This window comes from Chaetodon auriga, chromosome 1, assembly GCF_051107435.1.
Source record: "Chaetodon auriga isolate fChaAug3 chromosome 1, fChaAug3.hap1, whole genome shotgun sequence".
NCBI lineage: Eukaryota > Metazoa > Chordata > Actinopteri > Chaetodontiformes > Chaetodontidae > Chaetodon > Chaetodon auriga.
Genome location: NC_135074.1, coordinates 16,205,405 through 16,223,957, shown reverse-complemented (window position 1 = coordinate 16,223,957; position 18,553 = coordinate 16,205,405). Strand labels below are relative to the sequence as shown.

At 43.3% G+C, this 18,553-nt stretch overlaps 2 protein-coding genes across 3 annotated transcripts; both read right to left on the bottom strand.

Moving 5' to 3' along the window:
• Window positions 1–1,084: 1,084 nt before the first annotated feature.
• qser1 (glutamine and serine rich 1) lies at window positions 1,085–13,466 on the bottom strand. Of its 2 annotated transcripts, none has more exons than XM_076726805.1 (13): window positions 13,076–13,466; window positions 10,559–10,668; window positions 9,910–10,044; window positions 6,277–9,624; window positions 4,772–5,076; window positions 4,300–4,416; window positions 4,058–4,191; window positions 3,782–3,969; window positions 3,548–3,685; window positions 3,314–3,411; window positions 2,855–3,001; window positions 2,549–2,644; window positions 1,085–2,381 (listed from the first exon to the last, which is right to left on the bottom strand). In XM_076726805.1, exons 1-13 carry the CDS (start codon window positions 13,183–13,185, stop codon window positions 2,241–2,243), a joined length of 5,067 nt encoding a protein of 1,688 aa, XP_076582920.1. In that variant the 5' UTR covers window positions 13,186–13,466; the 3' UTR covers window positions 1,085–2,240. The 2 variants fall into 2 exon arrangements, with proteins under 2 accessions (XP_076582920.1, XP_076582911.1); XM_076726796.1 differs by having other exon boundaries at window positions 9,910–10,047; window positions 13,076–13,322.
• Window positions 13,467–14,386: 920 nt separating this feature from the next.
• prrg4 (proline rich Gla (G-carboxyglutamic acid) 4 (transmembrane)) lies at window positions 14,387–18,316 on the bottom strand. The gene is made up of 7 exons (XM_076737507.1): window positions 18,009–18,316; window positions 17,761–17,877; window positions 17,503–17,666; window positions 17,364–17,391; window positions 16,735–16,873; window positions 15,849–16,031; window positions 14,387–15,703 (listed from the first exon to the last, which is right to left on the bottom strand). Exons 2-7 carry the CDS (start codon window positions 17,861–17,863, stop codon window positions 15,676–15,678), a joined length of 645 nt encoding a protein of 214 aa, XP_076593622.1. The 5' UTR covers window positions 17,864–17,877; window positions 18,009–18,316; the 3' UTR covers window positions 14,387–15,675.
• Between the last annotated feature and the right edge of the window lie 237 nt (window positions 18,317–18,553).

The following is an 18,553-nucleotide window of genomic DNA, read 5'->3' as shown; positions in this document are numbered from 1 at the left end:
TATGCTTTTCATCTGGAGAGCAGACATTCGCTATCTGTCTCTCCCAGTTGTGCCCGTGCTGGAATCCCAAACGCTTGCCTGACTGTCCGTCCTCCGCAACTCCAAAGGACAGAGGACAGTGGCTTTCCTCACGGAGCTGTCGCTGCCGCACACAGACGCTTTTGTTTGTTGGGGCTTGCCAGTAATTTTGCATTGCGGCCGGACAATTACATTTTATTCAACAGCGTCAAGACCCTAGACGGCACAAAGTCAGCCACCCATTCACAGTGAATAGTTTGGTCATGAGAGCATGGTGGGCGAGCATCACGACCCCCCCCCCCAGAATATGAACTGCACACTGCAGCAAGCAGGTGAAGTTTAACATCAACTGATGTCTCTTAGCTGAGCTGTGGATGTTTTGAGGAGTCGGGGGACCGTGTGGTTGAGAGAAGCTGTAATTAGTACGTATGTGAGGCAAACCGGGGAAGCACAGTTGTGATCAGTGTTGACTGGACTCAACAGGGATGCCAGGACTCACTGTTGAGGCTTTTGCAGGTTTTTATAAATATCTAACGAAAGATGATCTCACTCTCACACTCTCTCCCTCTAACATCTCAGGCAGCTGTCATCACAGCCTCTGAGATAACACCGAGGACACGTTCATCAGATCCTGTGCAACGCAGCAAATCCTATGTGCCAAACAGTCTTCAGGGAGTTTACCGACACCCACAGACTGTATTTACAAGGGAGCCCAGTGGAGATTCTCCATGTGATTTACTTGTTGTTGACAGCAGTCTTATGTTGTAGTTTTCCTTCAGGCACCATGCTATGAAATAGACAGTTCATTTTCTATTTTGATATCAGAGAAATTGCAGAGGAGTTACTCATAAAGCAACCATCACTCACTCAGCCAGCAGAAAGGATGCATGGTCCAAGATTTTTAACAATAAAGTGCTCAAGCTCCAAATGTAAGGAGGTCTGTGGGAGAACCTTCTCAGACTCCTGTGCTCCTACAGCGTATTCAAAACCCAATGCATCACACAAGACCGGCAGAGCATATGGAGGCTGCTAACCGCCTCAGAAAAAACACATCGAAGCAAAAACACCGACTACATGCGGAACTTTATTTACAAACTGCATCTGTAAAGAACAAGATTATTTTTTGATAGCATAAAATTGGTAACTGACTATATTATAAAGAGTCCGTTTTGGAAAACTGTGAAAAAACAATGGAAAAAGTCTCTCAGAAATTGTAATGAACAAGAGAACATAACAATATTTACCTCTGTGAAAAATATATATCTATTTGTCATAAAATGTGGTCTATGTGTGTAAAGGAGTATAAAGACAACTTTTGTTTATTTCAACTTACCCTCAGATAAGTCGAGGTAATAATATTTGATTAACAAAATTCATAAAAAGCAGTACTAGAACGGCACTGACTTGCATCTTATAAGCAAAGGGGTGTCTGAAGCACGAGAATTAAACCACAATATAGATACAGTATATAGTTGCTAAATTTCTCCTTAAGAGAACTGCAGTAGTTCCCACCTCCCAGTTCTTTTATACAAAATGTACATTATATATAAGTTGGCTCTCCATTACAAAATGGATGTTTTACAAACAGTATATAGCTACGGTTATATATAATATATAGAGATTTTTTTGTGTTTTTTTTTTTTTTACAATAAACCAGCTTCTCTATATGTGAGCCTACTTATCAAATGACTGATGAAGGCTTGTTACAGCTGTAGGAAATCAGATTTCTGCATTTTTATTTGCTGTGCTCTACTTCCTATGCCGACTGCTTTCTATCTAGTGCATACTCACAGGTTATGATCTGGCATTTAAAAGAAAAAAAAAAATTATAGAAATCTATGAAAAGGCCCATTAAAAGTGGGTTTGTAACTACAAAAACCTACAAAGACTACGAGGAGCATTAAGAGGGGGTCTTCCAGATGCTTCCAGAAACAAAGTCCTTGCCCCGTTGTTACTGCTTTCTTCCGGGATGCAGTGATGCAGACTATAAACATGACTGCTGTACTGCTGCTCACCTGCTACCACTTTTAGGCCACAGGTCTCTGAACGTCTTTCAGGCAAGTTGGCTGACAGGTCCCCGATTCATATCACTCTGTGGCCGGAAGGAGAGACTCACTCCATCCTTCTCCGCTGCCACTCTGAGCTGGAGGCATCCTCTTGTTTTTAAACTGTTGGGCTTTATTGTCTGAAGTTTTCCTTTTAAAACCAAAGTCACGGCTGGATCATCGGCAGACCTGCTGCACTTGATTGATTAGCTCTCCAAAGCGATCGAAGAGCCCCTCTACCCAAGCTCCGTTCTGCAGACACTTCTGTACCGTCTCCTCCTGCCCCAGGTCTCCTGCCTGCACCCGCAGGGACGCGATCTGGACGGCAGGAGCACAAACAGAAGAGCTCAGCACAGCAAGGTTTCACCAGAACAACTCATTATGCATCATTAAATTAAACCAAATGATTACTCATCAGAGCGTAAAATCAGTTCATCACACGCTAACACAGCAAGCATGCACACGTACAACCGAGTCAGTCTCACCTCGTCCTTACACATGAGGTATGTATGGTACTTGTAATGTTGCAGAGAGTGGTACAGAGAGAACCACTGGGTTCTCTGCTGGTCCACTGTATACTCCTAGAAAGACAAAAAGCAAAGTCTTAAAATGTTGTTCAAGGACATTTAAAAATTCTACTTTTTTCAAATATTAGTCCAGTAAGAGACAACAGACAGGAGACTTCAGTGCTCAGAATAAAGGAGAGTATGAGAAACAACAAAATAGTGACACTGCGCCCTCTGCTGGACACATACTGACAGCACAGTAAATTCTACCAAAACATGTCTTACCTGTGGCACTTTGTTAGGCATCTTGTGGGGCTTCATTGTTTTTTTGTTGTAGGACTTCCCACTGAGACGCACCTTGAAGGCCGGGGTTTCCCCATCCTTCTTCAGTTCTGTCACCACTGAGATCTCTGGGAAGTTGTCTAAAGCCGTCTGAAGACACAGAACAGGAGCGTAACTTGGGTTCATACACTGCAGCCGTGATCATGTTTATGTTTCTAAGCTTACCTTTTAAGCTTTTAGGGGTGAAAATAATGGGAATGAAACAAAATGACTGAGACACTAGTCTCAGTTAACCTAACAACAAAAGGTGGCTTTCTCTGCTTATGATTTAAGAGATACAGTGCAGAATAGAGGCATTTGATCATAGAAAACCCTGTCATCACATTTCAAAACAATTCTTCCATTGCTTTTGCAGAGAACTCACACCAACCCAGTAATATGCAGTTTCAAAGACACACCCACCTTTAAGACCTGTCCCATGTGCAGTTTGTGAAGCAAGCGTTTCCTGTTGTCTGTGATCATCCCATCCACTTTTTTCATGTGTGGCAGCAGCAACTCATCTGTAACAGCATAAGATAACAAGTCAACATAGCATAAGACTACTACCTGACTCACCTGAGCCTTGTTTTCACACATTTACTGTTTTGGCCCATTATTAAGCCAATAGTTCAATGCCCTGAAAGTCACTTCACTTACCATTTGCCCTCTCGAGTGCTGTCATCACATCTTCGTCCAAAGCAACACTGATGAGCAATTCCACAAAGCTCTTGAACGTCTCCTTCATGGTTCGCGTGTTGAGGAACCGTGAAGCAAATGGCACTGGGGGTTTTAGCTCTAAGAGTGTGTGTGTGTGTGTGTGTGAGAGAGATTAGAGATCAGGTAGGTGAGTGGGAAAGGAGATTCACTGAGAAAGTCAAAAGCCTTCCTCACCATCTTCTTCACCGTCTTCTTCTGCAGATGATCCAGAGGCAGTCGGTGAAAACTCCTCCTTCCATTTCCGCCTCTTCTTAGGCGGCGGCTCTGCTCTGGGTTTGGGTTGTTTGGGTCGGGGCTTTTGGCTTTGGGAGATTGTGGAAGGGGCGGCTGTCAGGCCCAGCAAGGTTTTCACCTGAACACCCCTGAAAGGCAGAACAAAGACAGTTACACCACTGACAAAACATGTTTATGAAAACAGTTGAATTACATCAGTCGACAATCTTAGCGTACCTGAGTGAGTTCATAGGCTTGCAGCGTGGCTTTCGACTACAAACTCGTACATACTCCCTTTTGTTCACTGTGTCCAAGAACTTCACATATACCCTCTGGTACATGGTCTTGGCATCACCAAAGTATCCAAGATACTACACACACAAAGAAAAACAACATGTTCGTTGTCACGGAAAAACTGTCTGAATGATCAAATACTCCTAAATGCAAACATGCAAACTGCTGCGTCTGCTTCTACTTACACTGTTTGTGGCTGAGAAGACTCTCTTTCCATCTCTCAACTCAGGCACAAATTTCTGCAGCAGTGCCTTCTGGACTTTCCAGATGGCTGGAGGTTCACTGCCCGTTCTCATTGTCACCTGGACACATGCACATGACGCCGTGCAGAACAGGCTTCAGTATGGGGTAACAGTTGCAGTGTAAGAAAATGAAACAATGAATGTTCAGCTATGAGTGTTTTCACGATCGGATATGACTGTCCTTCCACAATTTTGGAAGAGGCCCTTTCGGTGTTACAGGAAAAGTGGTGGGTGGCACCCTACATGACAGATGTTCATTACATAAAGTCCACTGCACCGCCACAAGGCAATATAGCTTCGTTTTCATATTCAACATTTACAACAAGCATCTTCATCTATACATCCTTTTCAACTTTGAGACCAAATTCCATGTTCACAAATATTCATTTTCCATCCATGTTTTTCCAGGATGTACCTTCAAGATTTCGATGTCCTCATTCCTGACGACAAACTCATCTCTCTCCCGGTACATTCCCTCCCCTCCGCTGTCCGACAGCTCCTCGTCCGTCAGCCCCTCAATAGCCACACTTGTCAGCTGCACAGCCAACTGGCCCGGTGGGGTGTCTTTGGACTCCTCTTTGGTTGCAAACAGAGTCCCTGCTGAGACAGCATTTGTTGTCTGTGGAGGAGTGGCTACCTGGGACAAGCAGGTCTTGGTGACAGTGTGTGGCATGGTGGGAACTGGGTCTGGCTTCATCATCGAAATAGTGATTTGGTTATCTGGAGAAAGGTTGCAAATACATGAATGTGTTGAGGAAAAACATTTTCAGAGAAACAAAAACTAGACTGCACATATATAAAATATATCAAGCGATTTCAGACAACATTCATTACAGAGTAAAAAAACCCCTCAAGTCTACAGATAATGTATTTTACAGCATATCAGATAAAGAACAAAGACAATAAGGGTGTTACTGATGTCTCAAGTGGGATAAAGTTTAAAAGAAACACCACTGCAAGCTGATTTTGTTAGGACGCATAACAGCAAAGATGAGACAGACAACATGTAACAAAGTTTAGTTCTGGATTTAAACATATCAACCTTATGAACAGGCTACAACCAGAACAACCTTAATACAAATTACTACTCAATGGATAATGGTAGCTTGGACACAATTTCCCTGCTTTGCACTTCATTGTCTACACAGCTGTACATAGACAATATCTCTGGGACTTTGTGTGACACTTCTGACTGGAATCTGGACAAATTTTATTAACTTGATTCATGTCTGTCCAGTGCATTGACAGTACAGCTACGCATCAAATCTCAGCACTGCTTTGGTACTGACTGAAATGTGTCAATACCACCAAACGTTCCATCAAGTCCCGGAAGATGGTTTTGGATGCCTGGTAAACTTCCTCGCCCTATTCACTGTTTCATTTTTATCAAACAGTTTGTGGTGTAAATCAACATTTTTGCCAAATTCAGTTCAGTGGCTGCTTGTGTTAAGACAAGATTTAACATTTCAGAACGCTGGCTGTCTATGATAAACAGCTGTGACTGAAAGAACATTAATCAGTAACCGTTTTGATAAGCAACAAATCCTTTAAGTCATTTATCTTTGCTGGTTACTGCGGCACAAAAATTTGATTTTATATGGGAGTGAGGGTGGGACTTTGATACAGCGGCACAAGCCCCTCACGTCTACTGCACAGAGCGTGGCTCCAAATGTTGTAACCAGCACAAGATGACAGCACCAGCATGCAGGATAATTTGGCTTCATTTTTGTGCAGTGGGAGGAATTGGAAATGCATTGTCCATTTTTACATACAGTCTATGGTCTGGACACAAGTAATTTGTGGGTATTTGTTATTCAAAATTACATGAAATACATTAGAATCCAAAACATACTCAATAGATGAAGAACAATACCAAATTAAATTGGCAGCTCTTAATAAGCTTAAGCAGGGGATCATTACCTGTCCTGGTTTTCCGATCTGAAGACTCATCCAGAGCTGAAAGCGCTGAGCTGATGCTGTTCCTCAGGGCCTGATTCTTCCCAGTGTTCTCCTCCTCATCTGAGCTGAACGACGGCAGAGTTTCCAAGTTCTTTTGCAGATCCTCATCCAGACGTTTCTGCTGACAGCTCACTCCTCGACTCTCCTGGGGAACCAAGGGCCCAGGCAGAGTCTGCAGTTTGGGAGGCAAAGCAGGCAAAGGACACGGCATTGGTTTGGATGAGGTGCAGGGCTTTCTTGGGCGACTAATAGTTCGTGTAGGACTTGCAGAGTATTGCTGTTTGGGGCCAGATTTGATGAAGTCGAGGAAGGAGCCAATGAAGCCAGTTTTGACCTCTGGCTGTTTCTCTTCCACTTCACGGATCTTCTGCCTGATTCTCTCCTGCTGCAGACAACCATCATAAACACTGTGTGAGGAAGATGGTGAGCTGACGTCACTACCCCTGGAGTTCTGCCGCTTTGCCTGCCCACTACGCTTGGCCGGTCTGGCCTGTCCAATATCCTCCTCAGAACCACAAGGCTTTGTCAAGGACTTGGAGCGAGCCTTCTTTTTGGGAAAGTCTTCACCACCGGGGCATTCCATGAGGCCATCCTCTGTTTTGATACACTTTGCATCCCCTTTGATTCTGTTCTGGAGACCTGAGGAGTCATACACCTGGCCAGCTAAGTGATAGTCATTCTCAGAGCTCCCTCTATCTCCATTAAGGTCAAGCTCAGAATTGTTGTTATGGTGAACAGACTGAACCTGACAGTCTGTGGCCATCTGAGCTCCATTTAGTGTCATGGTCATGGTGTGGGAGTTAGTGTTGGTGATGATTGGATGCTGCCCTGAGGAGAAACTTGGTGACATGTGCCTTATATCCACAGTCTGGAAGTGACCTTTAGAATCAACTGGACTCGCCATCACTGCCATTTCAGCCTCAGCAGAGGATGTGGCTTTGACAAAGTCTTGTGGTGTGACGCCACAGGCCGCCACCGTGGCAGCCAGAATGTCATCAACATTTGACAAAATATTTCTGTCATCTGCTAGAAGCATGGAGTCGGGGAAGCAAATGGAGTTGAGAGCAAAGTGGTTCTTGGCATCATGTGGTTGCTGATTTCCCGACTGGCTGTAGTGGTGTTTAGAAGAATCAGGGCACCCTGAGCTCTCTTCAGAGACTACTGTGCCCTGCTGACTCTGGGTTTCTGTGACACTGGGACCCAGTAATTCTCGGTCCATGTGAAGATACTGGACTTGAACAGGACACATATCTTGGGCTGGCTGGACACCTTGCATTGATACCACCTTTGAAGTGGTCTGACCATGATGGACAAGGGGCTGTTGGAGCAGGATCATCTGGTTATGCTCGAGGAGAACCTGCGTGCTGGGGACGGTGATAAATTGGGTGTGGGCTGACGGGGTCTGGTTCTGGGACTGACTATGATTCTGGTGGTTTTGTTGATGTGGTTCAGGGGATTTGAGTTGGAGAGGGTGCTGCTTGAGCTGCTCTGAGCTCAGGGGTATATGTGAAGATACAATACTAGAGTTTGTAGTTTTCGTGTTGGTAATTTCCTGACCATTGGTACCGCTTAGATGAATGTGCTCTTGGCTAAGAGAACCCATCCTTTCACCCTTTACCTGTGCTGTGTTTGTATGACCTAGTCCCATGAGCTGGTCATCAGAACGTGAATTGCTTCGGATAACGCTTTGTGTTTTGTGATGTTCGTCCATTTTTGAAACAACGTAGATGACATTGTTGTGTGCGGACATATTGTTAGCTGCAGCAGAGGCCTCCATAGAAGCCTGTTGAAGAGCATCTATGTCCTGGATAGGAAGCTCTTCAAGTTTCTGTTTGTCATATGTTGGCTTTATGTCCTGTATTGAGGATCTGATGTTATTTTGTAAGGCCTGAGCAGTTGAAGAGTACGTAGGCAACAGTGCAGACAAAACATATTTATGGGGCTGTGTCTGCTGCTGGGATAGTGTGTCATGTGTTTTACCTCCCACCGAGGCCTGCATCAGCGTGTAATCCTGTGTAGAATTTGATGTGGGCAGACTCCGCACACATGTGGGTGGGTAAGATGAGTTAAGGGATTGGTTAAGAGATTGTCCTGTGGCGTAGCTCTGAGACTGAGTCACTGAAGCTTGCCCCTGTGACTGAGATGTAAAAGTCACATTTGGGGCACCCTGAGAGTGGGATACGGGGTAGCTCTCAGAGAGATTCCCCTGACACAAGCCCTGGACCTGGGCCCCGTACTGGATCTCCTGCTCCTGGCTCAGCCCGGGACTGGAGGAGTAAACAAGAGTCTGACGAACTGATGCCACATTGTCAGACTGCCTGGAGAGAGAAGGCAGAGTCTTGTAAAGGGGGGAGAGTTTGTTGGAGGTGGAATGGGAGGGCTGTGACTGAGTGTGGGGGGTGATGTAGGTTTGAGACAGACTACTTGACATTAGGCTGGATATCTGGACAGACTGCTGATTAGCAATCACTGAATTCTGCTTCTGTCCTGAGGAAGAATAATGCTCAGGAGACCCTCTTGTATGGTTCTGAGAGTGCTCGTGACTCTCTTCAACCCCAGCAGGGTGTGGAGCAAGTTTGGAGGAGCAGTCTTTAGCCTTCGGCAAAGAAGTGGACGAATAAGTTTGAGTTACTGAGTCTGTCTTGGGTTGTGGAGCACGACTGACCCCTTGAGTGGAGTCTGCTCCTGTGGAAGGGCTGCAGGACACTGGGGTCTGACGGGATGGGTCCTGCTGGTAGGACACATCCACTTCACTGCCAGAGCCAAAGTACCCCTGTAAGGAGTGCTCTGAACTGGGCAACTGCTCGGAGGCCACATGGCTGCTGGAAGGCCTCTGGTGATGTTTGATCACACTACATTCACGCTGAAGAGCTCTTTCAATAGAGCCTGAGAAAACCGTGGCCCCGTAGGACTGTGGGGTACCATGAGATGCAGGCAGGGAAGAAGGTAGCAGGTTGAACTGGGGTTGCAGGAGGTGGGGAGCCGACTCCTGGGCCGAGCGGTAAGTGGAGGACTGGACAGGCAGAGCCAAGCCCAACGTGGGGGCAGAGAGATGATTGAATGCCAGTGCAGTGGGGAGCACGGTCTGGCTTGGTTTGAGATGGAGGAGGGGATCATGGTGAGAAAACAGGCCATTGGTGGAAGTGCTGAAGGCAGGATCCTGGACAGCCAAGGAAGGGTTGGTAGCATAACTCCTGGAAGGGTAGGCACCAGTGTGCTGATAGGATGACAGCGCTGCAGGAGAGGGGAAAGTGGCAGTAGAAGGCAGAGCACCAGTCAAATACAGCTCTGTGGTGGAGGAGTTGGTACCTGAATTGCACAGATTAGGAAGGACATGACAGGCGACATTAAAGGACATAATAAATTAAACCTGTATACACAATAGATACATGTAAACATGTTTCTCGCAAATAAATAAATATATAGATAGATATAGATATAGATATATACATACACACACACACACACACACACATATATATAAGCACCATATATAAACTTAGCTTTCTTGACATAAAATACAATGATCACAACTCTTTGTCAATAGGTGATGCACATGTAATTACACCAGTGAATGAGTAGATGTATTCTCACCAGCAGGCCATGATGGAGGTCTGAAAGGAGGAAGCAGTGAGGCACTAACAGGACCAGCCTGAAGGGTTCTAGACTCCATGGCTGACAGGAAGCTCATGATTGAGGTCTCAGAAGTATTACTGCTTGAATCAAGTGCTGCTGACAGTCAGAAGAGGAAAGGAAGGATAATGACAGAAATGGGCAACAAAGCAAAAATGTGGCAAGTAAATAAAGCGGTTAGTTGACCCAAAATTGCAAAAACCATGTATTGGACAGGCTATAATATCTATTCATGCAGACATTTTGGCTTTATTCTCTAAGGTTTGAGATATCTGCTTCTGAGATTTCTGCCTCCACCCTAATACAATAACTGTGGAATGAATTCAGTTTGCGGTGTTCAAAGCATTTAAAAATGACATGTCGGAAAAAAAAAGTAGAACAAGAAGGAGAAGCAGAAATTGGCCAAATTAAAACTCTGTTATCCATTCACATTCAACCATTTTGACTGGTGACACATGCGACACAGGGGATACCTCAAAAAAGCCAATGCATTTAAAAGCAAAAAAATCTGCATGGCAGGATGCCACTATGGGTAGGTGTCAAAGTAAGTTATTGTAATTTGGGTGAACTGACCTTCTTAAAACAATCGTTTATAGCATTCATAACTCACCTGCTGCTGCAGGGAGGTGTGAAGTGGTGTAGGTGGGAAGCTGGTGGGTGGAAGTGTAGTTCTGCCGCTGGAGGAGCTCCGCATCAAGGTGTGCTGCACCATAACTGGAACTGCATCAACAAACACAAACACATACATGACATTGCTCATCTTCGTGGCAGCAGTGACGCACCCAACCAAGTAAATGACTTCTCTGGACACGCATCACGCTTGTTTTCAAGTCGGGGCTGTCTACTGGGAGACAAACTTAGTAGCTAAATACAGTTCATAACGCTATTCAATCCAAACCCTACATGTGCCCAATGCATTACCCATTTCACCCTATGCTGTAAAAAAATGCTCAAACTATTTCTTGAATTGTTTCATGAATGCTGCATGGGCTTGCGCTGCTACTGGTGGGTCACAGAAGAAATTCAGTCAGAAAGGCAAGTTATTTATATAAAATATAACAAACCCTTTAGGCAACCAAAAATATGAATAACAAAACAGAACATCCATTGGTCCAGAAAAGAACAGTCTGCTGATGTTAGTAGAACAGCAGGTAAGTATTCATTACCATTTTAGCAATATTCATCTGAGAGGAACTGACTAGAAGCCTAAAGTTGGCAATTTTTTAGCTATGGCACATGAGTTTGTATTCTATTTGTATTCTCAACCACTCTACAGTAAACAACAATACTTAAGAAGTTCATAGTTTACTTGTAAACATTTGGATGGCTGTTCAAACTGTAAGTGTGGCGGTTTGTGAATTCACCTGTAACTGTTGTTGCCCAAGAATAAAAACGGATTACTGTAAGTGGGACGTACTATAATAAAGTTTGCCTGAGCCAATTAGCGGAAAAAAGGCTAATATCTGACATATGAGTCTATGCTCTCCCAGGTCGAAAAATCATAGGAAACAGAAATAAAAATCAGAGGTAATCAGATGCAGCCAGCACGATCCAATGTGTTCCCCTTTTGCCAGGAGGTAAACATCTGTGGAAGAACTCAGAGGTGAAAAGGAATCATCCACTTCTTTCTCTGGACCCTTCAGCACACATACATAACACCAGTCATCTTTTGTTATGCAACTCTTATCTGCTATTTGACTAGAAAGTTGTCAAAGCAAGCCCAATACACACCCCCTGCCACATATTCTACATTTGTGAAGATTATAACGCTCCATTTTTGTTGATCCTGCCAGAGAGAAACTGGATGTTTATGACCAAGGTCAGAGTTAGAGGTGGTGTTGCACTCCACTACAACATACTGAAATATTGAAACTAAATGTGCAATGTGTGTAAATGGGGGTGGACTCTCAATACAATGCAGTCCCATTAAACATCACTGCAACCTCAGTAACAAATGCATAGTTAAACTATTACTGACGGTGTGAATCAAAAATGAATAATATTATCTTTGTAAAAGTAGAATTTGTGGCTGATGTGTTGTCTTCTGCTGCACCACATTTTAGAGATGTGCCTAATAAAGTGGCCACTGATCAGTTGATCAGTTTCGCCAGCAATAATAACAAATGCATGTATCAATTAACAGTCAGAAACCACTAACATTTGGGTCATACACTGCCATGACACAAGGAAACGTGGGTCATTTTAACATTTCTGTACCTGTACTCAGCATATTCATGGTATATTTAACTTGATGGATAAGTACAGATGGTCAAACCTGCAGAATGCTTCGATTCTGTCTGAAGTCTCATTTTAGAGGATCATCTTTATGCTTAAGGAAGGTTTCATGTACATTAAGTGAGGAGCTGCTATCTTTGGTGCTGCCTGTGAGAACAGAATCACTTCACTGTAGCAGATGCTACAAGTTTGTCATTAAACAAGCTGCCTTTTCATTACATGCAGAACAAACACAGCAAGCTCGAGTTTGACTTAAAGGTAGAACTCTACAAGTCGGGGAGGTTTTGCTGTTACGTTTACTTTGGTGTTGTTGTTGTTTTTGTTTCTTTTAAATAAAATGTGAAGTTAATACTCAAAGAAAGCAGAGGACGTCTAACTGTCACAACTAAAATAATGGTAAACCTGTAGCTACAGACGTCGACTTGTGTCTTCGCTCTTGGGTAACAACACCAATAAGTTAGCTATGTAACGTTACCACTAATTTGAAGTGCCATAACTGACATGACTAGCATTGGTAGCTAGTTTCCTATCTTGTTTTGGCTTTAGCGAGCACCTGTGGGACAAGAAAACAGGCAGATAAATCGCTAGTTTAGGATTTCTGGCAGCTCCACTTAAAAAAGACAGAAAAGAAATTCCTCTCTGGTTTGTACTAACTCTGTTCGTGGCCATGCTGAAGGTACGGTGAGCTAGCGAAAACTAGCAAGGTGGGAGTAACAAACGGCTAAGAAACCACTGACAAGTGAAAGCCTCTACAACTCCGATCAAATTCCGAAATTTCTCCAATTCGTCCACTGTTCCCGATAACAACAAGGACCGCTACAGTTTGCTAAAAGAGCTAGGCCCTCCATCACCGACATTTCCTTCGGAAGGTGCCCTCTCCTTTATCTTTTACCTTGGCTTGACACTAGCTGTGCTGCGGTCATAGGCCCAAGAAGCTACGGTCTGTGCTGGTGGAGCCAGCGCGTCCGCAAAGCTGGAGGTCGGGTAGTTCCTGTCCATCATCCGGTGAAAGATTCACTTCCCCGACGGAGCTTCGTTGAGCAGCGGACACGCATCGTAGCAGCCCGGGTCCAACCCACCGAGCGACCAGGGCACGCAGTCCCGTCAAGGCGCTGCACAGTCCGCAAAGCCGCCGAGAAGCTGTGCTACAGCCTGGATCTAAAGTGTACCTTTTGCCGTCAGAGTGATTTCGTTAATTTCTCTTCATCTCCCGTCACGGGGAGGCGAGCAAGCCCTGCATGGTTTCACGTACCCATGTTAGTTTATTTCCCAGGATGCACCGCAGACTTTGCCTGGAAGTTTTGTAGTTTTCCTTCCTTCCACCTAAAAGTTGAGCCACATGTCTCCCACCTGCAAGTTTCTTCAGATCACCTGAGATACAAAAACTTTTTTATTATTGCAACGCTCATGACAGCTTGTCATAGCCTGGCACTGCTCGGATGTTTCCATTGAAATAACTAGAATAGTGCCAAAATCTTAAAGAGTCCTGCGTATACATTTAACACACAGTGAATTCAATTATGACAAGTGAGACAAGTGTCGAAGTCTTGGATATGTCCTGGTTGGGATGTCTCTGGAGACCCTCAGGAAACTAAAACAACAGTCAAGTTTTGTAGTAAGTCCCTTATTGGAAACATATGGGCTACTATTTGGCATCTTTGAAGGTAACATCAATTTGAATTCTCAGCTGTGTATTTCTAGTAGTTCAATTTTATTGGCTAAATTTCACATAAATACAACTGATTTACAGGTAATTTTTTTTTTTATGTCAGAGTACACTGACTCGTTTTCTATAAATCCAGAGGCTGTGAAAATTAGACACCTCTATACACCTTATAGTGTGTACTTTGTGTTTTTTTTTTATTAGTTTATTACAGAAAAGAAGAAGAATGTATTGTCTGTATTTTAAAATAAGGTAACCTCATATGGAGCATTCAACACAACAGCCTGCAGCCAGTTCATGTAGTTTTCAGCCTTTTTACCTGGTACTGTATGTGAAATATGTAAAACATGTATTCAAACCTGACTGTGACACAAGATGGTGATAGTTGCTTTGCTTTTAATCTGATAAAACCCTCAAAGCTGATCATGCTCACTCTAAATCTCAAGGAGAATGAGTACAGATCCATCATGCACACACAGACATACACAACACCTCACACAGCTGAAAGATGGGACAAAACAAATTTAAATATCAATTTTATTTAAAACAGCTATAAAAGATTTTTATTTCAAGTAGTTATACTTCACATCAGCTTCGATAAAGCCAGCCCACAATAAATCCTCATAATGTCATGATGAAACTTTGGTTCAGGTAATTTACAGGAGCACAATAACATCTCAACAGTTGTGTTTCCACATCATCTAATGAAAATGACTCACCGCCATCCAACAGGCTTGTATAATGCTCATTCAAATTACAGTTAAGAGAGTAAGTGACATGTTGGATGAACTGTTTCGCTGCATTGTTTGCACATTTTCTGACATATTTTTTTCAGCTCCCGTGGTCATCACACCTGTACTTTTTCTGTACAATTGCAAAAATGTTCTTCTGTGCAAGTGTAAAACTGCTTTTGATCCATCCATTTAATGTACATTTAGTAATTAACCACAGTGTAGGTAGATACTGAAAGTAAAAAGATTTCACATATTAGAAGAGCATTCTCATTAGTTGGTGACTCAAGCAAACATTTCCTGACACTCTAGAACTTCAGAAAACAGCAAGAAAATGTGCACATTAAAAAAAAAATGATAATACGATGATGATACTGAAAGTACAAAGTGAACCTGAAAGTTAGCTGGTAGACCAGAACATCAAAAACACTTGTATGATCCTTGAAAGCATTTTCTTTAAAATATTAACAATATTAACCATCCTGCCATTAAAATCGGCTCTGCTGTTTCTATTTTTCCTTCTGACAGGAAGCTGTATGACTACACAAATCAGTCAGTCTCCCTTCACTTGTAATTAATACTTGTGTAATGAAACATAATCCTGATCTCCCCCTCTTACATACATGCTGCGTCTAAAGCAGCTGCTCCTTAAGGGCTTACTGTACATATTCCAGCAGTTGAAAGCTCTCATGTCCAACACAATATTGATTCTTCATTTTCAACAGCAGCAAAGTGGGTAAGGTATATTAGAAAGCTTACTCAGCACGGGGTTGGGGTTATATTACAAAGCATAATCACATCTATGAAAATACTTAACAGGTTACCACAAAATTACATTTTGGCACAAGCAGGTTAATAAAGGGGAGCTAAAAATCAACAAGATTATACTGCCAAAGAAACACACCAAGCCAGAAAGCTTAGAAGTATCTGAGGGGGAAAAGATAACTTAATCAGAGCAATAAACAGAAAGCTCAAGGCACCATTTTAAATCAAGTCATGATGAAAAAATTGGTAAACAATGTAAAGCAGAGCAATGCAGTGTAAGTGTTAGTTGTAAATTGCCAGCTTCATGTTGACAGGTGTGTTGTCCTGAAGATACTACCGCCGAATATTCCCGTGCCGTGAGCTAAAACCAAAAATTTAGAAAAGATGTTAGAAATATATGCGTGAATTATCCGCCTGCGACTGCATTACGAACTGTGCATGTTTATGAGAAAACCTGGAAAGGTGAGTTATGACACAACTGCAAATACAGAAGCATATGCAAATACCCAGGATAGGGAGGAGGTGGTGCGTCATGCTGTCCACTTTTAGCAATTGCCTGCTCATAGGACGGCAGCCCTGGAGGGTCAACAGCCACCGCAGGCGGCGGGGGCACAGGCTGTAAGGACACCTCCTCTAGCCGTCGCATTATTAGAGAAGCATTACTCCTCCTTGGTCGCACCCGAACAGAGCTGCAAGAGGAGTGTAGACATATATGTCATGTTATTCATTTGTGACCTTTTTTCAGGTATATTCTCCTTATCCAACTGTGAACAACACATTGCTTTTACATGTATGCAACAAGAAGCAGTAACACGTTAGAACATATGTAGAGCTTAAAAAATGAATCCATCAATTGATATCAATCAATCCATCAGTTGACTTGGATAGATAGATAGTCCATTTGTAGTAAATGAATCAGCAGCTGCTTTGATGGTTCAAGCTTCTCAAAAGTGACCATTAGATGCTTTTCTTCATCATGTATGACAGTAAACAGAACATCTTTTGGTTTTGTCCAACAATACAAGAAATTTGATTAAGTCAACTTGGGCTTTGAGAAATTGTGACACACATGTTCCTCTATGCTCATTTTATACAGAAAACAATCTGCAGATTGTCCATCCATAATCCATAATCCATAATTGTGGCCTTAAACGGGTAAGAGCAGAACTTTGAAAACCTGAGTGGCACATGAAAATATCCAGACTCCAAAATATTATTTGTTTTATTATACATGCAGTCAAGTTTGTTCAAGTACCTGCGTTTATAGTGCGAAAGAGTTGTGTCTATAGACGCAGACGTACTTCAGCTAAAAAGTGGCAGTAGTCCTTAAACTTAAAAGTGTGCAGAAATAATGTAGCTTCCATTAACAGCAATATAAACCCTCCCACTCACCTGGCACGGCTGAAGTCATCCTTGCATTTGCCTTGACAGAAATACCAGATCAGCAGGCAAACAATAACAATGACCACTCCACCAGCGATCAGTCCCACCAAGAGAGATGTCACATCAACCCGACCATGCTTGTCCTTTTCTGTGGATCATCACCAGCCAAAGTGAGAAAATACACAGCAACTGACCTTATCTGATACTATGACAGTCTAAAATGCAGCCACCTGAATATCACAGGGTTGTTCTTCCTTTTCATCCAATTCTGATTCTTTAGTTTGAGAGCTAACGTCTGATTTTGATATACTTATTACACCTATTTGGGCTTCAGTGCTCAACTCTGATGCAAAACACACAAGAGTTGCAGAGGTAATTTATGACCCATGGTTGGAATTTGAACAACACATCTGCTTGCAGACCTAGCAATCATTCTCCAAGCTATACTGTGCACTGCTGAACAAGTGGTGAAACAGGTTTTGAATGCACCAGTAACATAATTACCCTCGCTGCCGGCAAGACACAGGTATTCCTTAACAGCACACACTGTATGTGTACACTGCTTTGGTCATGATATTTGATAGCGTAAGTCTAATTTGATCTAAGCAACAAATGGAGGAATTGATTCTTTCTCTTACCTGAAGTGTATTTCTTCCAAAAATCATCCTGCAAAAACAACATGTGATTAGGACTGTGAACTCTGCAGTGAGGCCTCCAGCCTCCTACATGCTCATGAAGTGACCTCTGTGAGCAGCACGCTGAACAGCATCACTTAACTGTGGCCGGGATGTTCTCAAAGACCTCCCTCGCCTCCTCGTAATTGCACACCTCTTCATAACACTCCCTTTCCAGATTTCCAGGAACGAAAATCTCAAAGTCAAACCGGTTGAACAGCAGGTGGCGACCCAGGAACGAATTTGCTTCCCCGTCATCTACAAACACTGGGAAGCGCGTCCAAACAGATGATTGACATCAAAACTGGAAGATGCGCGTGGACAGAAAGTGGGTCACCTCGTACTCACTACAGTATCTCACCCTCTTGGTCCTGTGATCCTTCATGCGTGGACAGTAGCCTCCTCACACAGGTCAGATCTCCACAGGACAGGAGTTGGAGGAGTATGAGCAGATGAAGCAACATGGTCACTCGTGCACCTGCGCGTGGATGGCGGGTGTGGTATTAATTGGAGGTACAAAGGGCAGAGCACCATTAACAACACACGGCTTCTTCAAACGCGACTATATGTAGACCTTTCTTTGCCCAAAGTACCTGTAGTCTACATTACCTATGATGAGAAGTGGCACAGCATGATGAGCAGAGTCCAACACTGACAAAATTAGAGTTATCGTGAAGGAGCGGCAGGTACGTGTCCCGGCCTCGACGCTGATACGATGAATCAGGAAACGTTCAGCGATGGTCACAAAAAACAGCAGTGTTCAGCAAGTTCCTCCGAAAAACTTTAACGCGGTTCATGGTTCAAAGGCAAAACACAGTAAACTGAAGCTGTGGTAGTCCCTGAAAAAGCCAAGAAAGTTCTGGAAGGTTAAAAAAAAAAGGTTTTGTTTACTCCCAACAGATGTGACCTCAGCCTTCCCTAAACTACCTGCCAGACTCAGCCAATCGATCACGCTTACCTGGATAGTATGATCAGTTATGTAAATAAGAGCGGACGCTAGATGGCAGCTGAAACCACGAAAGTGAAAGTGCTTTCACAGCGTCTGTCAAGAGATGACACACCGATCATATGACTGCTGACTCAGAGTCAGAGCCCAGAAATGTTCTGCTCCAGTCATCAAATCATTTTTAGGCCTCATATTTATATTTTTAAGC

Bases quoted from the DNA above. Each gene is read 5' to 3' on its own strand.
- qser1 (XM_076726796.1), bottom strand. From the start codon at position 13,185: ATGATGGACAGGAACTACCCGACCTCCAGCTTTGCGGACGCGCTGGCT. The intron at 3,686-3,781 runs GTGAGGAAGGCT...ACACACTCTTAG, and splicing joins AGAAGACGGTGAAGAAGATG to AGCTAAAACCCCCAGTGCCA. The intron at 2,382-2,548 runs GTGAGACTGACT...CCTGCCGTCCAG, and splicing joins ACCTCATGTGTAAGGACGAG to ATCGCGTCCCTGCGGGTGCA.
- prrg4 (XM_076737507.1), bottom strand. From the start codon at position 17,863: ATGTTGCTTCATCTGCTCATACTCCTCCAACTCCTGTCCTGTGGAGAT. The intron at 16,874-17,363 runs GTAAGAGAAAGA...GATGATCCACAG, and splicing joins TTGGAAGAAATACACTTCAG to AAAAGGACAAGCATGGTCGG. The intron at 15,704-15,848 runs GTATTTGCATAT...TTTTGGTTTTAG, and splicing joins CCACCTCCTCCCTATCCTGG to CTCACGGCACGGGAATATTC.